The 20,277-nt window shown below is 40.3% G+C and overlaps 1 protein-coding gene and 1 long non-coding RNA gene across 3 annotated transcripts; one reads left to right on the forward strand and one right to left on the reverse strand.

Moving 5' to 3' along the window:
- On the reverse strand, positions 1-312 carry LOC147926735 (uncharacterized). The gene has a single exon (XM_087487185.1). The coding sequence runs from the start codon at positions 310-312 to the stop codon at positions 1-3; it is 312 nt and encodes a 103-aa protein (XP_087343311.1).
- Positions 313-7,060: 6,748 nt separating this feature from the next.
- Positions 7,061-11,568, forward strand: LOC104747041 (uncharacterized). 2 transcript variants are annotated; one of them, XR_002035641.2, is made up of 4 exons: positions 7,061-9,959; positions 10,127-10,193; positions 10,619-10,719; positions 11,018-11,568. It is a non-coding gene; the product is annotated as an uncharacterized LOC104747041 (long non-coding RNA). The 2 variants fall into 2 exon arrangements; XR_015582759.1 differs by having other exon boundaries at positions 9,822-9,959; positions 10,039-10,193.
- Positions 11,569-20,277: the final 8,709 nt, after the last annotated feature.

The raw sequence follows: 20,277 nt of genomic DNA on the forward strand, positions 1-20,277 counted from the left end.
CTAGCCACTATAGTTTAGCCGAGACATTGTAGCCATTGCCCACCTCATTGCTTCCAATTCTACCTCCAGAACTGATCTTGCTTTTCTTAGTGCTTGTGTTCCCATCCATTGAACTTCCCCACTATCATTTCGAAGCACCCATCCCACTCCACACCGTGTATCTTCGCCATTCCAAGTACCATCAGTGTTGCATTTAAACAATCCCGTTGGTGGCGGTTTCCATTTTACCATGGCATTTTTTGGCTGGGAGGGTAGTCTTCTTCCCATTTCCTTGTGCCATTTCCTCTGATTCCATTCCATCACATCCTCCATAGCCTTTCTAACTGTATCCAAAGCACTAAAATATTTTCCGTTGAACACAAAATCATTCTGAGATTTCCAGATTCTCCAAAGCAGTCATGGGATAAGCGTATGGTACTCCTCACTATGAGGGTAGAAAGATTTGATATTCAGAACATGATACATATTGGAATAGAGAGAATCATCCCAATTTCCATTAGGAGCAGCCAGTATTGGAGAGAGAGCCTTGAAACATGTGTTTTTTCTATCTTAACTTATGAATGAATGAATGATAACAAACAAACAGACTTAGGCTAAGATGATCAAATAGGATGCAAGGTGTTTCAATATCCTTATGTTGTTGTAACATAATGGATGTCAAACCATAAAGAGTGTGATATGTAAGCAGTCAAGACATGATCAATGCATTCAAGTTAAGCCAAATATCAAGTTGATTTGTTTCTAACAACCTAAAGACAGAAATGTAAATGCAGAAGATTAAAGCAACTTAAGACAGTACTAATGCATAATTAAACTATAGAACAAGTGCAATAAACTATACTAAGCAAGAGAAAACTACTAACAAATGCAATTGAGAGCAAAATGAAATGAAACAGAACATAAACAAGGAAATAAACTGGCGCTCGAGCTAGCACTCGGTCGAGTGCATTGTTGAGCAGGTGGTCGAGTGAAGCATAACAGAAGAACAAAAGCAAAACAAAAATCAGAGATGCAAAATAAACGATGACAAATGATGAAACAGAGAAAGCAGTAATAAACAAGGAGCAAATAGATCCTAGAGATGGGAATAATGGGTTGATATCAAGCTTGGCTTATCTAGACTATCTAACAAAACTCATAGAAGCTATCCCTAGACAATGATCTCATAAACTTGCTAATCCACTCTCATGGCAATAATAATCGAGTTTAAACACTCCTAGACCTAGTTCTCACTAGCTAAGACATGGATAAACAGGCATTAAATCCTAGATTCATTCTTTGTCAAAAACCACCGTAGATAACTAATCTCTTAGGCTAGGTACAGTAATCTCCATTATTAGTCTTATCCAGCATCGTAAACATCTTTTGCATGATAAAACATCTCAGATCTATTCTTAACTTCTCAGAACAAGAATAGCTTAGAGAACACCTAATCCATAAGTGATCTATAACAATCAAGGCTTAAACAGTCTATAACAACCAAACTCTCAATCAACCTAACCCATCTCCAAGGATCTAGTTACTATTTTGATATACAAATCATGATGAAGAACACAAACCCAGAAAATGATAAAACAAGCATGATCAGATAGATAAGAGAGAGATGAACAATTTAATACAAAGAAGTGAAAGCAAATTCTCAACAGATTCAAAGTTATCAAGATTACAAACTTTGGTGGCTAAAAACCCTATAAAAGATAAGAGGATGCAATAAAGTAAAAGTAGGCTAAAAATAGCAAAAACTAGGTTACGAGGTATCTGTCTGCGGCCGCAAGTGTGAGGCCCATTTATAGGAAAAGAGAGAAGCCCTAGTTGGCCAAAGGACACAACAGAGAGTCAGTGGCTTTAAATCACTACAAGAAAACAACCGATTTGCGATGGAAGAATTCATTGCAAGTCCCTCGCAAAACGACATTCGCAAGGGATTTGCGAGACACAAAAGTTCCTCGCAAATCGCGTCTCACAAATTTCAAATATCGCAAATCCCTCGCAAATACCTAGCAGTTTGCGAGAAACTTTGTATGTCGCAATTTCGAAGCAATTTACGAGGACTTGATCTCTCGCAAATCCATAGCATTTTGCCAGAAACAAATGCCATCGCAAGTCTAAAGCCATTTGCGACGAACAAAATCCATCACAAATACGTTGCAACATGCAACACCTCAAATTTTAAATCGAAATTTTGTTTTCCTTATTCTAGATTAAATTCACATTAAATTGAAATTAATCCAGAATTAAGAAACAATTAATAAAATTGAGGTGAACTATAAATAAAATTAGGAGTAGAATTAAAATTTAAACTTCAAAATGAAAATTCAAATTGTCTTAAAAAAAATTTACAAACATAGAGAGAGAGAAGATTCAAATTGTCTTAAAAAGATTCAAAAACATAGAGGTGATGTTTCTAGTTCCAGTTCCGCTACCAGTGTTGGTTTCATCGGTGTTGCCCTCTTCTCCGGCTACTGGGTTAGCTTCTGGTGGTGGGTTGTTGATTGTCGGGTTCGGGGTTGGAGACTTTTCTGGTGGGTTGTTCATTGTCGGGTTTCGAAACTGTGCAGCAAACTCAGGATCTTTTGCAGCGAGATAGTCGAAGTAAGCATCATAACAATGCATCCTTTGTGTACTCTCTTGGATTTGACTCGCTTGTGTCTGGATTTGAGTCGCTTGTGTCTGAATACACTCCTCAGCTTGTGCTAGTTTCTGAGCCAACATGACCGGATCATTAGACGGAGACAAAGGCAGTGGACAGCCACTGGAAGATGACGTTTCAAATTGCATAAAACCAACCCCAAAAATCCTGTTTGTTTTCTGAGGAGCAACCTAATAACAGAACAAAAAATGAACTTGTAAGTTAAACATAAGAAAATCAAAGAAAGAAAGACACAATTATCATATAAAAATTTAACAACATAACTATCATACGATTGGCAACCCCAGCAGTACTCTACAGTACTCTACACTACTATATGTTTGCATCCATATATTATATAAAGTGTATGAAACTTACCGATGTGTAAATTTTGTTTTTGATATGAATGGGCACCCCAGCAGAAACACTCTCTCCATTATCCCTCGTACAAAGCTCATATTCCAACTCTTGAATCTTGGAAGACACCTCATTGAACAGAGACTCGGACTTTCCATCCGTAAATGAGCCATCAGGCTTTCGATGAGTGTCTTCTAAGATGCGTAGAAAGTCAGGAGTTAACTCACCGGTTAGCTCAGACTGAAAAAGAGAAAAAGAGAATTGATTAGTGAAATAATAACTGTGCATAAGATAAAAGAAGGCCTAAATTTAAATAACTACACTTACATGTTTCCGAGCACGAGCTTTAAAAGAAGTTTTTGGCCTGAGCGGTGCTTATATATTCCAGTGCCATCTGGGTCATGATATCGAACATTACGACTGTTGATGCTCTTGGTTTCTGATTTGGGATCAAGCCAATACTAAACCAGACCTTCCCATACTTTAGGATCAATCCACCGTGGCTTTGCCTCATCACCTTTTCTCTTCCACTTTAACTTCCACCTCGACACTTGATCACACATCCTTTCCTTTAACTTGGCTTCAAACTCCTGCCTTACTCTCTCGTTAATGGCTCAGTCCCAATTATATGTTTGCTTCCAAGAAATAAAAAGTATATTAGTCTGAGTCAACCACATAAAAGAAGTATTTGTAAAAATTGAAAACAAAAAAATGACTTACCGCAAAAGTTTCACACCAACGGTCAACCACAACAGTCGGCGTTTGTGTCCAATTGGCATGAGGCTCTTTGAAATCTCTTTCAAAGATGCTTCGTACAGTAGCCGCAACAGCAGGATCGTGATCAAACCTTCAAACATACGGAGAAACAAAGAATATGAATCAACCTTAGAATTCGAAAATGAAATTAAAAACATTAGAATTCTAATATGAAATTAAAAACATTACCAGAGAGTTCCTTGAGGTCGGCGCGGATCTAGCCTCGTTAAAGCTGCACGCCCAGGACTATCGAGCAACTCTTCCAGAGTGAGACTGTTCAGTCGGGCAGAAGCTCCAGTAGAAGTTGAACGAGTAGGTGGAGACATGTCAATCTCTACATCCCCATTAGTAGGGGGCGGTTGATGAGAGGGCAGTGGTTAATGAGAGGGCAGTGGTTGCGACGATGAACGGTGGTTATTTTGGACCGCCGCTGTGTTCTGAGAACTGGCGGAACCCCAACTAAGGTTTGAACTGGTGGGTTTGGGTACACATTTATTAGTGAGAAACCTTGTGTAATCATTACCATGAAACATCTACAATAAAAATCAAGTTACAAATTAATCAGAAAAATCAAAGTAACTTTAATCATGCAATTCAGATCTAAAATTAAACAATTGAAATAGAACAATAAAAAAAAAGCCGGAGGAGATTGAAACAGAGAAATAACTAAAAATTAGGGTTTGGGTTTAGAAAGAACTAAGAAATACCTTTACAGAGAAGACGGACAAGACAGAGAAGATGGAGAAGGAGATCTGGTAATCATGAAATCGAGAAGACGAAGAAGAAGGAGAAGGAGATCGGGAAATCGGGAAATCGAGAGGACGGAGAAGACGAAGTAGGAGATCGGGAAATCGAGAGGACGGAGAAGACGAAGTAGGGTTTTGTAACACCCGTGTCCCGAAATAAATGGAAAAATTTGTGTGTATGTCGGGAATTGGACTGAAGCCGGTTTAATTTTAGTTGGTTTATTAAGTTGGTTGAGTTATTAATTAAATTAGAACTGGTTTAGCTAAATTTTGGTTTAATCGAATTAAACCAAGGAAAATCCTATCGTTCCCTTTAAAAAAACGATCTACGCTTATTTTTTTCTTCTGCTCACGTTGGGTCGAAGGGTCGTCGCCACCATAGAGATGGAAGGAGAGAGAGAAGCTCGATGGTGGTAAGAGGAAGAGAGGGGATGAGTTTGGTTTTGGGGTTAGAGAAAGAGTTAAACTATGGGTCGTGAGAGGAGAGAGGGGCGAGGTGGTGTTGGCGTGTGATGAAGAGGGGATCGAGACTGGACCCTCGTTGCGTACAGCTTGTGCCGTCGTGTGTAACGTTTTCACTGGAGAGTAAACCGGTGATGCCGAGAAAGGTAAATGGCTTAGCTCGATTGTGTTGTCGTTGTGGTTTGTTGTGTTGAATATTGAATCAAGAGCATAAATTAACTGAACTAGAAATCTCTGCATAATGCAAGTCTAGAACCGGAAGCTTATTTGTCGTGGAATTGAGGGTCGTAGACTTGTGTGGCTGATGTTCATGTGTCGTGTAGTGGAGGTAGTTTGTGAGTTTTGTTGGTTGGTTTAGAAGTTGTTATTAAACCAAACCCGATTAGGTTATCGTGATTGTTTGTGGTTGTTGTGGTACAGTTTTCAGTGAGATGTGGTGGTTATAGAAAAGTGAGGGAAAGGGGAAGAGAAGAGAGAGAGAGAGCCATGATGAGAGGAGAGAGAAGTTACGTTCCGGAGATGGTGCAAACCATTGATGGATCGGGTTAGTCCTACCATGGCTGTGGGAAGCTTCTTTGGTGGTGGAAGAACAAGGCCGGAGTAAATAGTACTGAAGAAGACTAAGAGAGTGGAAGAAGGTTGAAGATAAAGGCAGTGTGGAGGAGCCGACTTTGGAGGCTCGTCGGCGCCGGATCCGAGATTGGTTTGGAAAGATAATGTTATTGGCGTGATCTCCAGCAAACCAAGAGTGCATACAATCGGCGGATTGTTATTCGGACCTAATTTGAAGGAGTTATGCTCATGACTTCCTGGACAAGTAATAACTGGAAAGGTGACTGCTGCGAAATGGTGCAATTTATGCTAACTATGGAACATGTGCGTTTCCGAGTTCCGGTTTTGCGAGGATGATTCCCGTCAAACCATATGGAATCAGCTCACGATTTAAAAGTCTATGGAAAGGTCTCTCTGTCTAGAAACTATAGCTGCTGACGGAGCTTGATTTGGGGTTATAATCAGGAAGTTATGGACGTTTCTTTCTGGTCCAGTAATTACAGATCTAGAAGCCTAGAAACAGTTCGTGTAGGCCTCGAATGGGAAATCAAATCTTGTTCGATCTCCACGAAATTTGGTACAGAGCTGCATTAAACTACTGGCTAGGTATTGAACGGTGGGATTGCGTTTCTAACGGTTAGTTTGTGTTTTATTTGAGTATTTACATAATCTTTTGTATGGATTGAATTATGTTGAGTTGTGTTGTTGGTTGAACCAACAAACTCGGTTTGAGCTGGAACCTCCGTAAGCTTATGGAGCATGATCATTGTGGTTGTAGAACCAATTTAGAGCTCAAGAGTGTCGGGTTAAAGCTAAGATGGTGAATTGATGGATTCATCGGAGAAGTGTTTTCCATGGCTGGACGGAATAAAGTATTCCAGCCCACCTCTCTTGTTACTCGGTCGCTAGGGGTGGTTGGTTGTGCGACTCAGTAACTAGATGAGGTGGTGTTTGGAATACATGCTTAAGTGGTTTGTTCGGGTGGATCACGAAGTGGCCTGTTGGAGGAGTAATCAGAGTCTATAAATGTAAAATGCTTGTGGAGCTGAAGTACATTTGTATGATTACTATTAGTAGCTGCAGAGTATGAAATAGTTTGCTTTAGCTAGTATTTGTGGAACTATTTGTAAGAAGCGGTTAACGCCGGTTGTCTTGTCGGAAATATGGGGTTCCGGTGAGATTGTTTCCCGTGTGTCCGGTGTAAGGATTGGGAATCCGGGTGCGGTTGTTTCATTTTGGTATCAGAGCGTATACGGTTCTAGGACAGGTTCTTGAATGGAAATAGAATTGTCTAGATCGTTTAAGACGCGGTAAGTGCTAAAGAAAACACAAAGGGTTGGTAAAATAGTTGATCTGTGAGTGGTCAAAAATAAGTTGATTTTAAATGTTTGTGGTAGTAGAATGCTTGGATAAGAACTATTTTGTGGAGAATGTCGTGAATGTCTAGATAGAGGTCTAATATTCAGACGAATGTGTTTTGAAGTTCAAGGAACTTGCGTTATCAGAAAAGATCTTGTAATAATGGTTAGTTGAAATACTAACATTCTTTAGTCAAAATGGACAGGTGAGTCCGGGTATGGAAACCGTAAACTCAAAGGAGGATTTGACAGAAGATCTAGACGGTGGTCTAGTGATTCTAGAATTTACTAAGGACAAGTTTTTTTTGGATTCTAAGACTGAGAGTTTTACAAGAGGAAGTAAAATTTCTTAAATGAATTGGTAAAGGCAAATGAGATGTCATAACACAAAGTGGGGGAGACCTCACGGGAGATTTATGGACCGAGATGTAAAGTTGTGGATCATACATCGTTGGATTGTCTAAGCCGGCGTAGCCAGGCTGAGAAATTCATATTTGGCTAAGAGGTTAGTTTGAGAATGTGAATGGGTTAACTAGATTAATTAGTGTAAGTACGGTTTCTGAGCTGAGATCTAAGCGGGCAAGAGATTGGGTGTGAGGTTTTCTCGCCAAAGACTCTTGGTGGATCAAGAGACTTTCTTGAAGTAATTGCGACTAAGAGAACTAGTTGAAACTTTTTTGAGTATGCGTGGGGAAAGAAAGGGACCGTGAGTAAGTCAAGTGTTGAAGGTTTTGAGTAATGGAACCTAAGCGGGATTGTCAGGGTGTTGATAGGAGTTTGAGGCAGGTTCGGTTAACGTCCTTATGAACGGTGTGTGTTTACAAAGGCAGGCTTTGTGAGTGTTCTTGGTGACTAGTGGAGCTTACCAAGACACTAGTGTTAAGTTGTTGGGGGACTTCAGAGTCTCCAGGGCGGAACCGCTGGGGCAATAATAACTTGCTTGGGTTACAAACGTAGTGCGCCAAAAGCTTGATATGGATGTTATTGTTATCTTTGGGAACTAGGTTGTTTTCCAAAGTATATATATAGAAGAAAAAAAAAGTATGCGTCTTTGGAAGCTAAGTGTGAGGTTTAACAAGACGCGGGTAATGTTAAGACCTTGTAAGTTGTCAAGGCACGAGTGTGGTGGATTTTTCTCGATGATTGGTCCATTTTAATTCGAGAGTTCAGATAAGGCAACAAGATTGGGGGTTGGGTACCCGCCAAAGTTGTTTGATAGTTGGGAAACCTACTTGGAAGCTTTGGATAATCATGCTTGACGGGATCATGTTGGTGGGAACTAAGTAAGTTCGTCGAGATGTTTCAGTTGTGTTAGTTGCGGGAACTAGGGGGTTCTCCGTGGATTTTTTAGTTGTGTCATCCATGGGAGTTCTCCTAGATGTTTTTTTGTCTACGGTAGCTTGGAGAGTTCACCGAGATGTGGTTGTTGTCTGCAGGGACTTGAGAAGTTTGCCAAGGCGGCTCTATTGTAGACGGTTGTTACGCTATGAGCGAGAGTATGACATGGTGATGTTATGCATGTGGGTGATCGTGTTAATCTTAGTTTGGTTATGCGGTACCAAAAATGGAAAGTTTTATGAGTAGTTAGAACTTGTCTATTTTTGGAAAGTATATATGTGAACAATTTTAGAGAGGGATGTTTGCAGTATGGCCTGGTGTTGGTCATGTTGATATTCCGAGAAAGGAATATGGTGGTTGGTATGACATTGTGATGTTGTACGCGAACCATGAGAGGTAGATCTGGTCAGGAGATATGCTTGAGACGTTCAGACTTGTTTGCTCTAGGGACGTGTGGTCCTGAACAACTCATGTGATACCGATAGCTCGATGGACTTTGTGTCCGGAGAGTGGGAGTGGTATGGTGGCTTCGGATGATGATCCGAGAGCGCGCTTTAGGGTGACGACCCGAGAGCGAGTTTTGAGACTCCCTGGATACCGTAGCTGTAGGCTGTGGCCTGGCAGTGAGCCGGTATGACTCAAAGGTTGCAACCTGAGAGCGAGGGAGCGTGTGAGACTCCCTGGATACCGTAGCTGTAGGTTGTGGCCTGGCAGTGAGCCGGTATGACTCGAAGGTTGTGACCTGAGAGCGGGGGGAGTATGTGTGACTTCCTGGATGCCGTAGCTGAAGGTAGTGAGCCTGAAAGCGAGCCGGCATGTCTCGTGGGTAGCGACCCACGGGCGGGGGAAGTGATGAGTTGAGAGCAAATAATGTCTTGGGCGCGAGTATATTTGCTAGAGGGAGACCTCAGAGGATCAGTTGGAGGATGTGTGAACCGTGGTGACGGTTGCACAGGTGTCCTTTGCTGATGGTGGCCGGTTCGGTCGGACAATGTGTGGGCCGTAGTGACGGTTGCACGGAGGTCCTTGGCCGAAGGATGGTGGTGCGAGATTTGAGGAGTTGGTAGATTTGCCCAGGAGAGATAAGTCAAGTGGTTTGAGATGGCGGTTCGCAAAGCGTTCGACATGGTGAATCAGAATATGCGGATGTATGGTACTTATTTGTTTAATTACGCTCGTATGGATGATTCGCTGTGAAGAATTGTTGAGCGGAAGGCTACCTTAGGTTAAGCTATCTTGATGAAATCTTCGTTATCTGGAATGTGTCGTGGATCTGTGTTCCATTAGGGAAGAGTGTGTAGTCGGAGAACCACAGTCGAGTTGGTCAAAAATTCGTATACGAATCAGGAGGGGTCTGAGGGCGAGGCCGATGTGGTATTGGTGTAGCTGGTGTGGCTGGAGGCCTAGTAAACATTGTATGTGCGGCAGCAAGTTTTAGCCCAGACCTGAGATGATCGTATTGCAAATCTGTTGACCAGACTATAAGAGTAGTTGTCAGGCCATCTTTATCGCAATAACAGTTGGCCTGTTCTTGGGCTTTTTAAAATTGGAAAATATTAAACAGTGGGTTTAGATCAGAAAAACTGTTCTTATTTGAGAACTGTTGTTAGACTTGTTCTTGGGTGACGTGGCGTTTTCTGATTGGAAACAATTTTTTGCAACCGAGAGATCATTTTCATTTTGTTCGATATCGTCGTCGGGTTTTCTTGTTTCTCTCCCAAACGGCGATAGCTTGCATCTGCACCAACTTCTCCGATTAAGGTGTGTTTCTCAATCCTCGTCTCCTCTGTTTCATCTTCCTTAATTTGATTTTAAATATCAAACCAAATTGAATTTTTAGGGTTCCTATTGTTTGTCTTCGCGTGTGTGTGAACTTAAATGGGTGTGAACTAGTTTATTGAATTGTTGTGGTGGGAAATCTAAATCAGGCGGCTGCAGAGCTGGCCAGGGATCGGATCGTAGTTGGAGTATGTGAGCGACCACACCTTTAAGCAAGTAAGCGACTACACCTTTAATCTTTTTCTTTGCTTAGATCATAATTTTTTGTTTCCTAAGTCCCATGAGATTGATTCTTATATATAGCTAAGTTTAGTTGGTTTGATTGATTTCGACTTGGAGTGATGTTGTTACTTATGAGCAAAATGCAAAAGAAGAACCTTTGAACATCTTTGCTAAAAAGTCTGAAACTTTTTTGATGAGTTGTTTCGAGGTCTCATTTCATTCAAGGATTCGCAGACTCGAATTTCTTGACTCTTGTGTGACTATTACAATTGATCTTCGGATCTTACGATTTTTCCTGTTCTTATTGTGTGGTCAACAAGTTCATAGGCTCTGTGGGGATATATTTCTGATCTGAGCAAAGGGTTTTGATCAGAAATACTCTGTGTGGTAATGTGGATTACATGTGGTTGATGTTACAGGAATTCAACATTGAGAAGTTTCAGCTAGTTGAAGCAGAGAAGAAGAAGATTAAACAAAAGTATGAGAAGAACGAGAAACAGGTCGATGTTAGAAAGAAGATGTGAGCTCTCTCATCTTTCTCACTCTCCTCCTCCTCTGTTTGTGTTGAGATCTGATAATTATGTGTTCCTCTTTGTTTCTTCAAGAAAGATAGATAGAGTGTGGTTATTTCTTGATTTGATTTTAGGCCATAGCTAATTGTATGTGTTTGCTAAGAAACTCTTGAAAGTTAGCCAACATGGCTTTTTCAACCTTCATCACCATCAACTTGTATGTTTTTGTTATTTTTTTACACTGTGTTGTTACACTGTGTTGTTCTGCAGTTGGTCTCATATGAAAGAATACCGTGTGTGTTTCAGGTTCATGGACCTGAGCTCTGTTTTGGAGCCTGGCAGGACATCGGGCTTCATGCCTCCCCAGCATCCAGCAGCTTTCCATCCCAATAAGATGGCGGTCTACCCTAGTTACGGTTACTATCCATTGGGAGGGGATTAGAGAGTTTTGTGATTTTTTATAGGCGATCCAGCGAAGGAAGTTTTCAAAGATGCATGTCAAGAACTCATGCAAATGAACAGACATGTGAGAAGCGTTTTTGACAAGGCTGTTACTGAGTATAAGGCTGAACAAGAGCGTAAGGAGAAGAAGGCTGCATAAGAGCGTAAGAGGCAGATGGGACTATTTGGGTCAATGGACATTGAAACCAACTGATTTTACAAAATAAATAATTGATTTTCTCTATGGAGTTTCATACTGTTTTGATCTTTAAATCCAGATTTATCCTTAAAAATTGATTCGTTTCACAATCCAACACTAAATAAAATACTCTTAAATAATTAAATAAACACCTTAAACTATGTATTAATTAAATAAAATGTTTGTCTTATTTAATTAATTAAGTAATATGTTTGTTTTTTTTATTTACAAAATTTTACTTACAATGTTTTGTTATTTCATCAATATTTGGTATTGTATTATGAATTTTATTATAAGTTTTATAAGTTTCAAATTTAAATGTTCTTATATAATATTTATATTTTAAAAGTTTATAAGTTTAAAAAAATGTTTAAGAATATTATATAATTGTAATAAGTTTTATTGTAATATTATATACCAAATTTATTAGATTTTATAATTATAATATATTTAAGAATATTTTATTATTAAATCTAATGATCTTAAAAATGTTCTCCCTATAACTAACTTTTTAGCAAAAGTTCTTAACAACTGATCTTAGATTATTTTCCTATTATATTTAATCTAAGAACACTAAAAAGTGTTATCCCTTTAAAGATGCCCTCAGGGAGCACACTAGTTGTGAAAGTGCAGCTGAGGGTTGCGAGTGCAGAGGTTTATGAGAAACTTTCGTGTTGAATCGATCTTTATATCGATGGTGGTTGAAGTTCATTGGGAATGAGCTGTTCTGTTGGATTCGAGGACGAATCCTTGTTAGTGGGGGAGAATTGTAACACCCGTGTCCCGAAATAAATGGAAAAATTTGTGTGTATGTCGGGAATTGGACTGAAGCCGGTTTAATTTTAGTTAGTTTATTAAGTTGGTTGAGTTATTAATTAAATTAGAACTGGTTTAGCTAAATTTTGGTTTAATCGAATTAAACCAAGGAAAACCCTATCGTTCCCTTTAAAAAAATGGTCTACGCCTATTTTTTCTTCTGCTCACGTTGGGTCGAAGGGTCATCGCCACCATAGAGATGGAAGGAGAGAGAGAAGCTCGATGGTGGTAAGAGGAAGAGAGGGGATGAGTTTGGTTTTGGGGTTAGAGAAAGAGTTAAATTATGGGTCGTGAGAGGAGAGAGGGGCGAGGTGGTGTTGGCATGTGATGAAGAGGGGATCGAGACTGGACCCTCGTTGCGTACAGCTTGTGCCGTCGTGTGTAACGTTTTCACCGGAGAGTAAACCGGTGATGCCGAGAAAGGTAAATGGCTTAGCTCGATTGTGTTGTCGTTGTGGTTTGTTGTGTTGAATATTGAATCAGGAGCATAAATTAACTGAACTAGAAATCTCTGCATAATGCAAGTCTAGAACCGGAAGCTTATTTGTCGTGGAATTGAGGGTCGTAGACTTGTGTGGCTGATGTTCATGTGTCGTGTAGTGGAGGTAGTTTGTGAGTTTTGTTGGTTGGTTTAGAAGTTGTTATTAAACCAAACCCGATTAGGTTATCGTGAGTGTTTGTGGTTGTTGTGGTACAGTTTTCAGTGAGATGTGGTGGTTATAGAAAAGTGAGGGAAAGGGGAAGAGAAGAGAGAGAGAGAGCCATGATGAGAGGAGAGAGAAGTTATGTTCCGGAGATGGTGCAAACCATTGATGGATCTGGTTAGTCCTACCATGGCTGTGGGAAGCTTCTTTGGTGGTGGAAGAACAAGGCCGGAGTAAATAGTACTGAAGAAGACTAAGAGAGTGGAAGAAGGTTGAAGATAAAGGCAGTGTGGAGGAGCCGACTTTGGAGGCTTGTCGGCGCCGGATCCGAGATTGGTGTGGAAAGATAATGTTATTGGCGTGATTTCCAACAAGCCAAGAGTGCATAGCAATCGGCGGATTGTTATTCGGACCTAAATTGAAGGAGTTATGCTCATGACTTCCTGGACAAGTAATAACTGGAAAGGTGACTGCTGCTAAATGGTGCAATTTATGCTAAGTATGGAACATGTGCGTTTCCGAGTTCCGGTTTTGCGAGGATGATTCCCGTCTAACCATATGGAATCAGCTCACGATTTAAAAGTCTATGGAAAGGTCTCTCTATCTAGAAACTGTAGCTGCTGACGGAGCTTGATTTGGGGTTATAATCAGGAAGTTATGGACGTTTCTTTCTGGTCCAGTAATTGCAGATCTAGAAGCCTAGAAACAGTTCGTGTAGGTGTAGGCCTCGAATGGGAAATCAAATCTTGTTCGATCTCCACGAAATTTGGTACAGAGCTGCATTAAACTACTGGCTAGGTATTGAACTGTGGGATTGCGTTTTTAACAGTTAGTTTGTGTTTTATTTGAGTATTTACATAATCTTTTGTATGGATTGAATTATGTTGAGTTGTGTTGTTGGTTGAACCAACAAACTCGGTTTGAGCTGGAACCTCCGTAAGCTTATGGAGCATGATCATTGTGGTTGTAGAACCAATTTAGAGCTCAAGAGTGTCGGGTTAAAGCTAAGATGGTGAATTGATGGATTCATCGGAGAAGTGTTTTCCATGGCTGGACGGAATAAAGTATTCCAGCTCACCTCTCTTGTTACTCGGTCGCTAGGGGTGGTTGGTTGTGCGACTCAGTAACTAGATGAGGTGGTGTTTGGAATACATGCTTAAGTGGTTTGTTCGGGTGGATCACGAAGTGGCCTGTTGGAGGAGTAATCAGAGTCTATAAATGTAAAATGCTTGTGGAGCTGAAGTACATTTGTATGATTACTATTAGTAGCTGCAGAGTATGAAATAGTTTGCTTTAGCTAGTATTTGTGAAACTATTTGTAAGAAACGGTTAACGCCGGTTGTCTTGTCGGAAATATGGGGTTCCGGTGAGATTGTTTCCCGTGTGTCCGGTGTAAGGATTGGGAATCCGGGTGCGGTTGTTTCAGGTTTACCGGAGAAAGGGTTTGTGTGGAGAAAGGGTTTGACGGAGAAGACAAAATAGGGTTCTCCGGATCAGGAAATTAAGGTTTGCTGGAGAAAGGGTTTGTGCGGCTAGGGTTTGAGAGAGAAGGTTTGGAAGAGTGAGTTTGAGCTTCGCTCAAACCGAATGTCGATTGTATATATAAATATTTTGCGGTATCGCAAATCCCTCGCAGATATTGTGACGGACTAACTACGGTCCCTCGCAAATCACTCGCAACAAGCCGACAAACTGACCAATAAAAATACGTATGCCTAACTTTGTGAGGGATTAGCGAGGATACATCACACATCCATCGCAAATTGCGAGGGATCTGCAAGGATATATAACAAATCCCTCGCAAATTATCGCAAATTGCGAGGGATCTGCAAGGATATATAACAAATCCCTCGCAATTTGCGAGGGATCTGCAAGGATATATAACAAATCCCTCGCAAGTCCCTCGAAAATCTATATACAATTGCTAACCAAATTCATAAACCATGGATGAAATTTTTCATAAACATCATCAACATGCAAAGAGAAAAGGTAAGTAATAGTCTAAAAAATCTCCTCATTCAATATTACTCAATCAAAAGCTCAAAAGAAATCCCTAAACATAAACAACATTTAAAAACCCTATACCCTAAACAACATTTATCAACCCTATACCCTGAACAACATTTATCAATAACCAATCAAAAGTTTCTTGTCTATTGATGTTGGTTATTGATGCTCTCCTTTAGTTTGAAAATGTTAATGATCATTACTAACCATATTAAAATGTTTATTAAAATGAATATATACATTTGTGAGAGAACCGTGAGGCAGTAGCGAGGGATTAGCGAGTATACATCGCACATCCATCGCAATTTGCGAGGGATCTGCTAGGCCACGTCAGAAATCCCTCGCAAGTCTCTCGCAAATGACGTTTAGGGTATAGGTTTTAGCAAGTGATTAACGACCATTTTGCGAGGGAAGGCAAGAATACCCTTGCAATTCCAATGCAAATCCCTCGCAATTTGAAAATTCTTTATTAAAAAAACAACAAAAAGTACAATTGTTCAATCAAATTCATTTTCTGAACTACTAGAAATTACATTATCATCATTAGAATATTTTCCATCATCGGACTCTTCGAATTGGTCTAATTCACCCTCTTCTTCAGAAACATCATCAACATCTTCAAATTGTTTGTTTTGTAGATCAGTGTGGATAACATCTTCTGTTGACATGTTTGGAATGGAAATTTCAGTGATTGTTTCTTGTTGCAACACGATTTGATCATCAACTAACCCGATTATACGGCCTCAAGGATTAACTTTAATGACTGATACTCACATTTCAGGTCTTTGCCATAAACAAGGATAGGACAGAAATCTCACTTGTTGTGCTTGTGATGCTAGGATGAAAGGATCAAATTTGGCGTACGATCTGTTCGCATTCACATCGACAACTCCCCAGTTATTTACTCGCACGCCTCGGGCCGATGGATCGTACCATTTACACTTGAAAAGTACGCATCTCAGATTCAGAAGGCCTAAATAATCCAAAAAATCATGCAATAGTCAACACACACATCAATCATTTCAGATGGTAATCCAAAACTCGCAACCAACTTTTGTATTTCATAGTAGTTCTCAGCCGATACATTATCAGCTGGCAAATACTCTTTAATGAGTTCAGCCCAAGAATCCATGCAATTCTCACTTAAGTTATTATCAGCTTTAATTGTCATCATCCTAGATGCCAATGATAACTTAGAATGCCCTTCTCTACATCCATCGTAGATAGGTTGATTTGCAGCATCTAACATAGTATAAAAACGTTGTGCATCTACGTTGGGTACTTCTGTATTATTCTCAGGAAATGCAGCAGTAGTTTCATGAAATGCATCATTAACCATATCATGAAATCTATTTTCCTCATTATACCCATAAAAACCAAATTGATCAAATTCTTGATGCCCATAATTACTAGGTTGATCAGCAGCATAATTCATACTACTACTTCCAACGTTACTGCTACAACCCTCTCCATGACGAAACCATACATAGTAATTTGGCATAAATCCTCTATTATAAAGATGCTTTTCACAAGATTAAATTCCAAATATTTATCGTTGAAGCACTTAGGACATGGACAAAATATTGTACCATTTTTACGAGCAAACTCTTGGTTTGTCGCCTGGTACATGAAAGCGCGCAACCCATCACAAAACTCTCTCATCACATAAAACGACCGACCTTTTTTTATATAATAAATAATAATAATAATAATAGAATAAATAAACTACAACTAGTGGTCTCATACCCACTAGCCACCTAACCACATTCACAATCAACAGCGGAATAACAAACCAATAAATATCCAATAAACCAATAACCAATAAAATCATAACCATTATTAATTCCAATCACAAACTAATGATCCAAACAGCATAAATCAAATAACCAGCAATCCTAAACAATGTTCTAGGACTCAACTCTAGCAACCTAACAGAAGCCAGACAACCAAGCGAACGACTAGAACATCCTTCTCTTCATCGCCTTGATTCCACGATCACACTTTGCCTTTACCTGCACCACAAACACAAATTGAGATGCATGAGTATTTGATAAACACTCAGTGAGACAATCCTCCCATCTACTGGGCTATACACACAAGCAACAATGATTCAAAAGTTCCAAAACAAGCAACAAACAAACACACAAACCAAGAAATCAAACATCGTCTCGCTGGAAGGGAGGTGTCGACCGACACCAGCCTAGTGTCGACCAACACTGGCTCAATGGTGTCGACCAACACTACCCCACAGTTTCGATCGATGCCCAATTTGCTGGTGTCGACCGACACCAAGTGGTATCGATCGACACTCCCTCTGCAACTACGATCCGCGCGAAGTCGAGAGTCGAATCTCGCTCCCAAATCTCCTCCAAATCGTCCAATACTCAAAACCCAAGCCTTATACCTCCATAGGAACATGTATCAACCAATCCCAGCAAGAAAAACACACAAACAAGCAACAGCAAGCAAGAACAAGGGAATCAAAGGCTTAGATTAGCCATGGTCATGCACTCACCTCCTAAATGAAAACCAACCGTTAACCATCAAATCCCTCCGGTGAAAAGCTATCCCTAGACATCACGAAGCTTCCCACAAAATTTCAGCACGATCAGATCTCAGATGAAATCGCAATCGATCCCGAAACACCCGCTGGTCTCAATCCGCGTCTGAGAAGAAACGTCCCACCAAACTGCAGATATCTTTTACAATATTAACTCAAATTCACTTCTGTAAAAAGGAGAGTGTACGAAAATCTCTTAGGTACAAACCTACCAAATATCAATACTTTTCAAAACGATTTGAGCAGTCGGATCCTCCTTCTCCCAAACCCTGACGATTCTGTTCCTTTTGCTTTGAACACTCAAGTTTACTCTCCTTTCTCCTCTTTCTCTTTGTTTCCAGCGACTAGACAACAACAAAACAAGACCTAGGTCGTTCTTCTACTTAAATAACACGGTTTAATGGTTCTCCTTAAACCAAACCGACCAAAATCGACGATTAAAATAATCTGATCGAACCAGATAACATTGGTGTCGACCGACACCACTTTGGTGTCGATCGACACCCATCCCAGAAAAACCAATTTTTGGTTTGCGGATGTTACATCACATCACCGGTCTCCGGATCTCTGTGATTGTACATCCACCGTCGCATTGTGTATATCTTATGCTGCCCGCCTCCAAACATTATTATAGAATTTAAAAGTGTTTAGGCTTTTTTTTGTAGCTTTTTTTTCTTTCACAATATTATTTTTGGTAGTAAAAGTGTTTATGTTGGAAGTGTTTTGTGTTGTGGTTTCCATGGATCATGAACTTGTTATTTATAGGCTTACTAAAAATAGTTGCTATGGATTTACTAGGGAAATTTGCAAGGGATTTGCGAAGGATATCTAACCTTTTTTTTTCTTGCAAGGAATTTGCGACGCCTTTACTGTTTTGCCGAAAAAACAGTTACACTCGGGGAAAACGTGGCTGCCAACATCATCGTCCCTTGCAATTCCCTCACAAATTTGCTACGGAATACGTCATCGCTAATTCGTCGCAATTTGTGAGGGAATTGCGAGGAATTTAAGCGGCGTCGCAAATCTGTATTAACTCCCTCGCAAATTTGCGAGGGATTTTGTCGTTGCAAATTTTGCGAGGGAATTGCAAGTACGTGTTCCTCGCAAACTACTCACAATTCTGTTGCAAATTTGCGAGGGCATTATGCCGTCGCAGATTTCCATTTCAAATCAACTGTTTTCTTGTAGTGAATCGACCATGCGCTCAACAGTATGCTCGACCGAGTGCATGGTCGAGTGGTTGGTCGATTAGTTCCAGTATTCGATTTGGGGTGATATCTGTTCAGTAAAACAGCGATAACTCCTGGACCACACCTCGGATTGACCTGAAACCACCGGCATTCAAAAGATAACCAGATTTTCTACAACGTTTATGAAGGATGCTGAAGCTGAGTCGCAACGGAAAGATCTTTACTCGAATCGATCTTCGTGGAGCTCGTTATGAATCCGACCGCATGCTAGACCGTGTGCCTGGTCGAGTGATATGGTTAAGTGCTTTATTTTACGTTCTTGATGCTTCTAGTCCTCTTGTTTAGCTCGAGAAATAACACCAAGTCCTTCCTTAGCCTTTTAGAGCTCCATAACACGTAATAATACTCCAAATGCACAAATGTATGCAATGCATGCTTCTAAACATCTTAAATGCATATTTGGACAGAAATGGCTATAAGACCTAAGGAATCACTTCTATATGATGCAAAACATGAATTAAAAAAGGCCTAAAATATGGTAAAATACAGTGACTGGCCCACACCTGTCTAACATAAGTACAATGAAATAACAGATGATTAACTGTTTCTTCCTGGTTTGTGTTTGCATTTAAAAGATTTATTACATGACGAAGCCTTCTAAATGAAGGAGAAGCTTTTTTTTTAATTAAATATTTATTAACATTCTTCCCAAATTGGGTATAGTAAGTGGTTACATCGGAGAACAGCCATGGATACAAAAAGGTGAGAAAGATTCTGGCGACGATGACCGGAAAATTAGATCTGAACTGCTACGGGTAAGAGGAACACAAAGTTAGAACGATTAGCACCGGCAGTAAAAAAAGATACTTCTTTGCGGTTACGCTCCGACTCCGAACTCTTTGACCGGAGTTACCGGTTCCTGTCGCCGAGTCATCGCCGAAGCAAACCTGAGACCCGAAACTTCTTTCCCGGAATCGTCAACCTATAGACACCCCTTCCCTAACCCTTTAACTCTCGTACCTAGCAAGAAAAAAGGTTACAAATCGAACCCTCAAATTCCTGCGTCTTTGACACCAGTTCCCCCACCAGACGACTCCATCTTCAATCCGGTCCGGCGAAGACTACAGAAGGTCCAGAAGGCTTATAGCTCAATAGATCTGAACTCTGAAACCCTAGAGTAGCCCTCAGATCCAAAAAAATTTGAATCGCCGAGACTAGCAGCAAACACCCACCGATCTTCTTAGGACTTCCGCCGGAACCACAGCGAGACTCTCGAGAGGCTGAGCTGTGCGGAGGCACCACTCCGATCTAACGGGCAGTCTTCAAACCCAAAATTGGAGAAACCCCGCTAACCACCGAGAAAAAGGCCGAGATTGCGTCCACCAAAGATCCACCATGCCTCTTCACTGCCGGAGAAGAAGGAGCGCCAACCACCATGCGTTTCTGAGTAACCACCAACCGGCGATGAAGATCCAGAACGAATAAGAAAAAGAAAAGCTAGATCTACTTTTGGTTCTAAGAAAGAGAAGAGAGTGTGTAAACAGGTACGATTGTCCGTTGGTTAAATTAAAGAGAAGCTTTAAAGTTCTGCAGTTGTATTGTAAAAATGTCGAATTAATATTTGCAACCTAAAATAATATCTTAAGCTGTCAATCGTAACCTATAATAATTTTGAAGTCTACAAGAAGAAAATGAATTATAATTATAGC

The sequence above is a fragment of the Camelina sativa genome, chromosome 15, assembly GCF_030686135.1.
Source record: "Camelina sativa cultivar CO46 ecotype springtype chromosome 15, ASM3068613v1".
In the NCBI taxonomy this organism is placed as follows: domain Eukaryota; kingdom Viridiplantae; phylum Streptophyta; class Magnoliopsida; order Brassicales; family Brassicaceae; genus Camelina; species Camelina sativa.

Coding starts and splice junctions, on each gene's coding strand:
- LOC147926735 (XM_087487185.1), bottom strand. CDS start 312: ATGGAGGATGTGATGGAATGGAATCAGAGGAAATGGCACAAGGAAATG.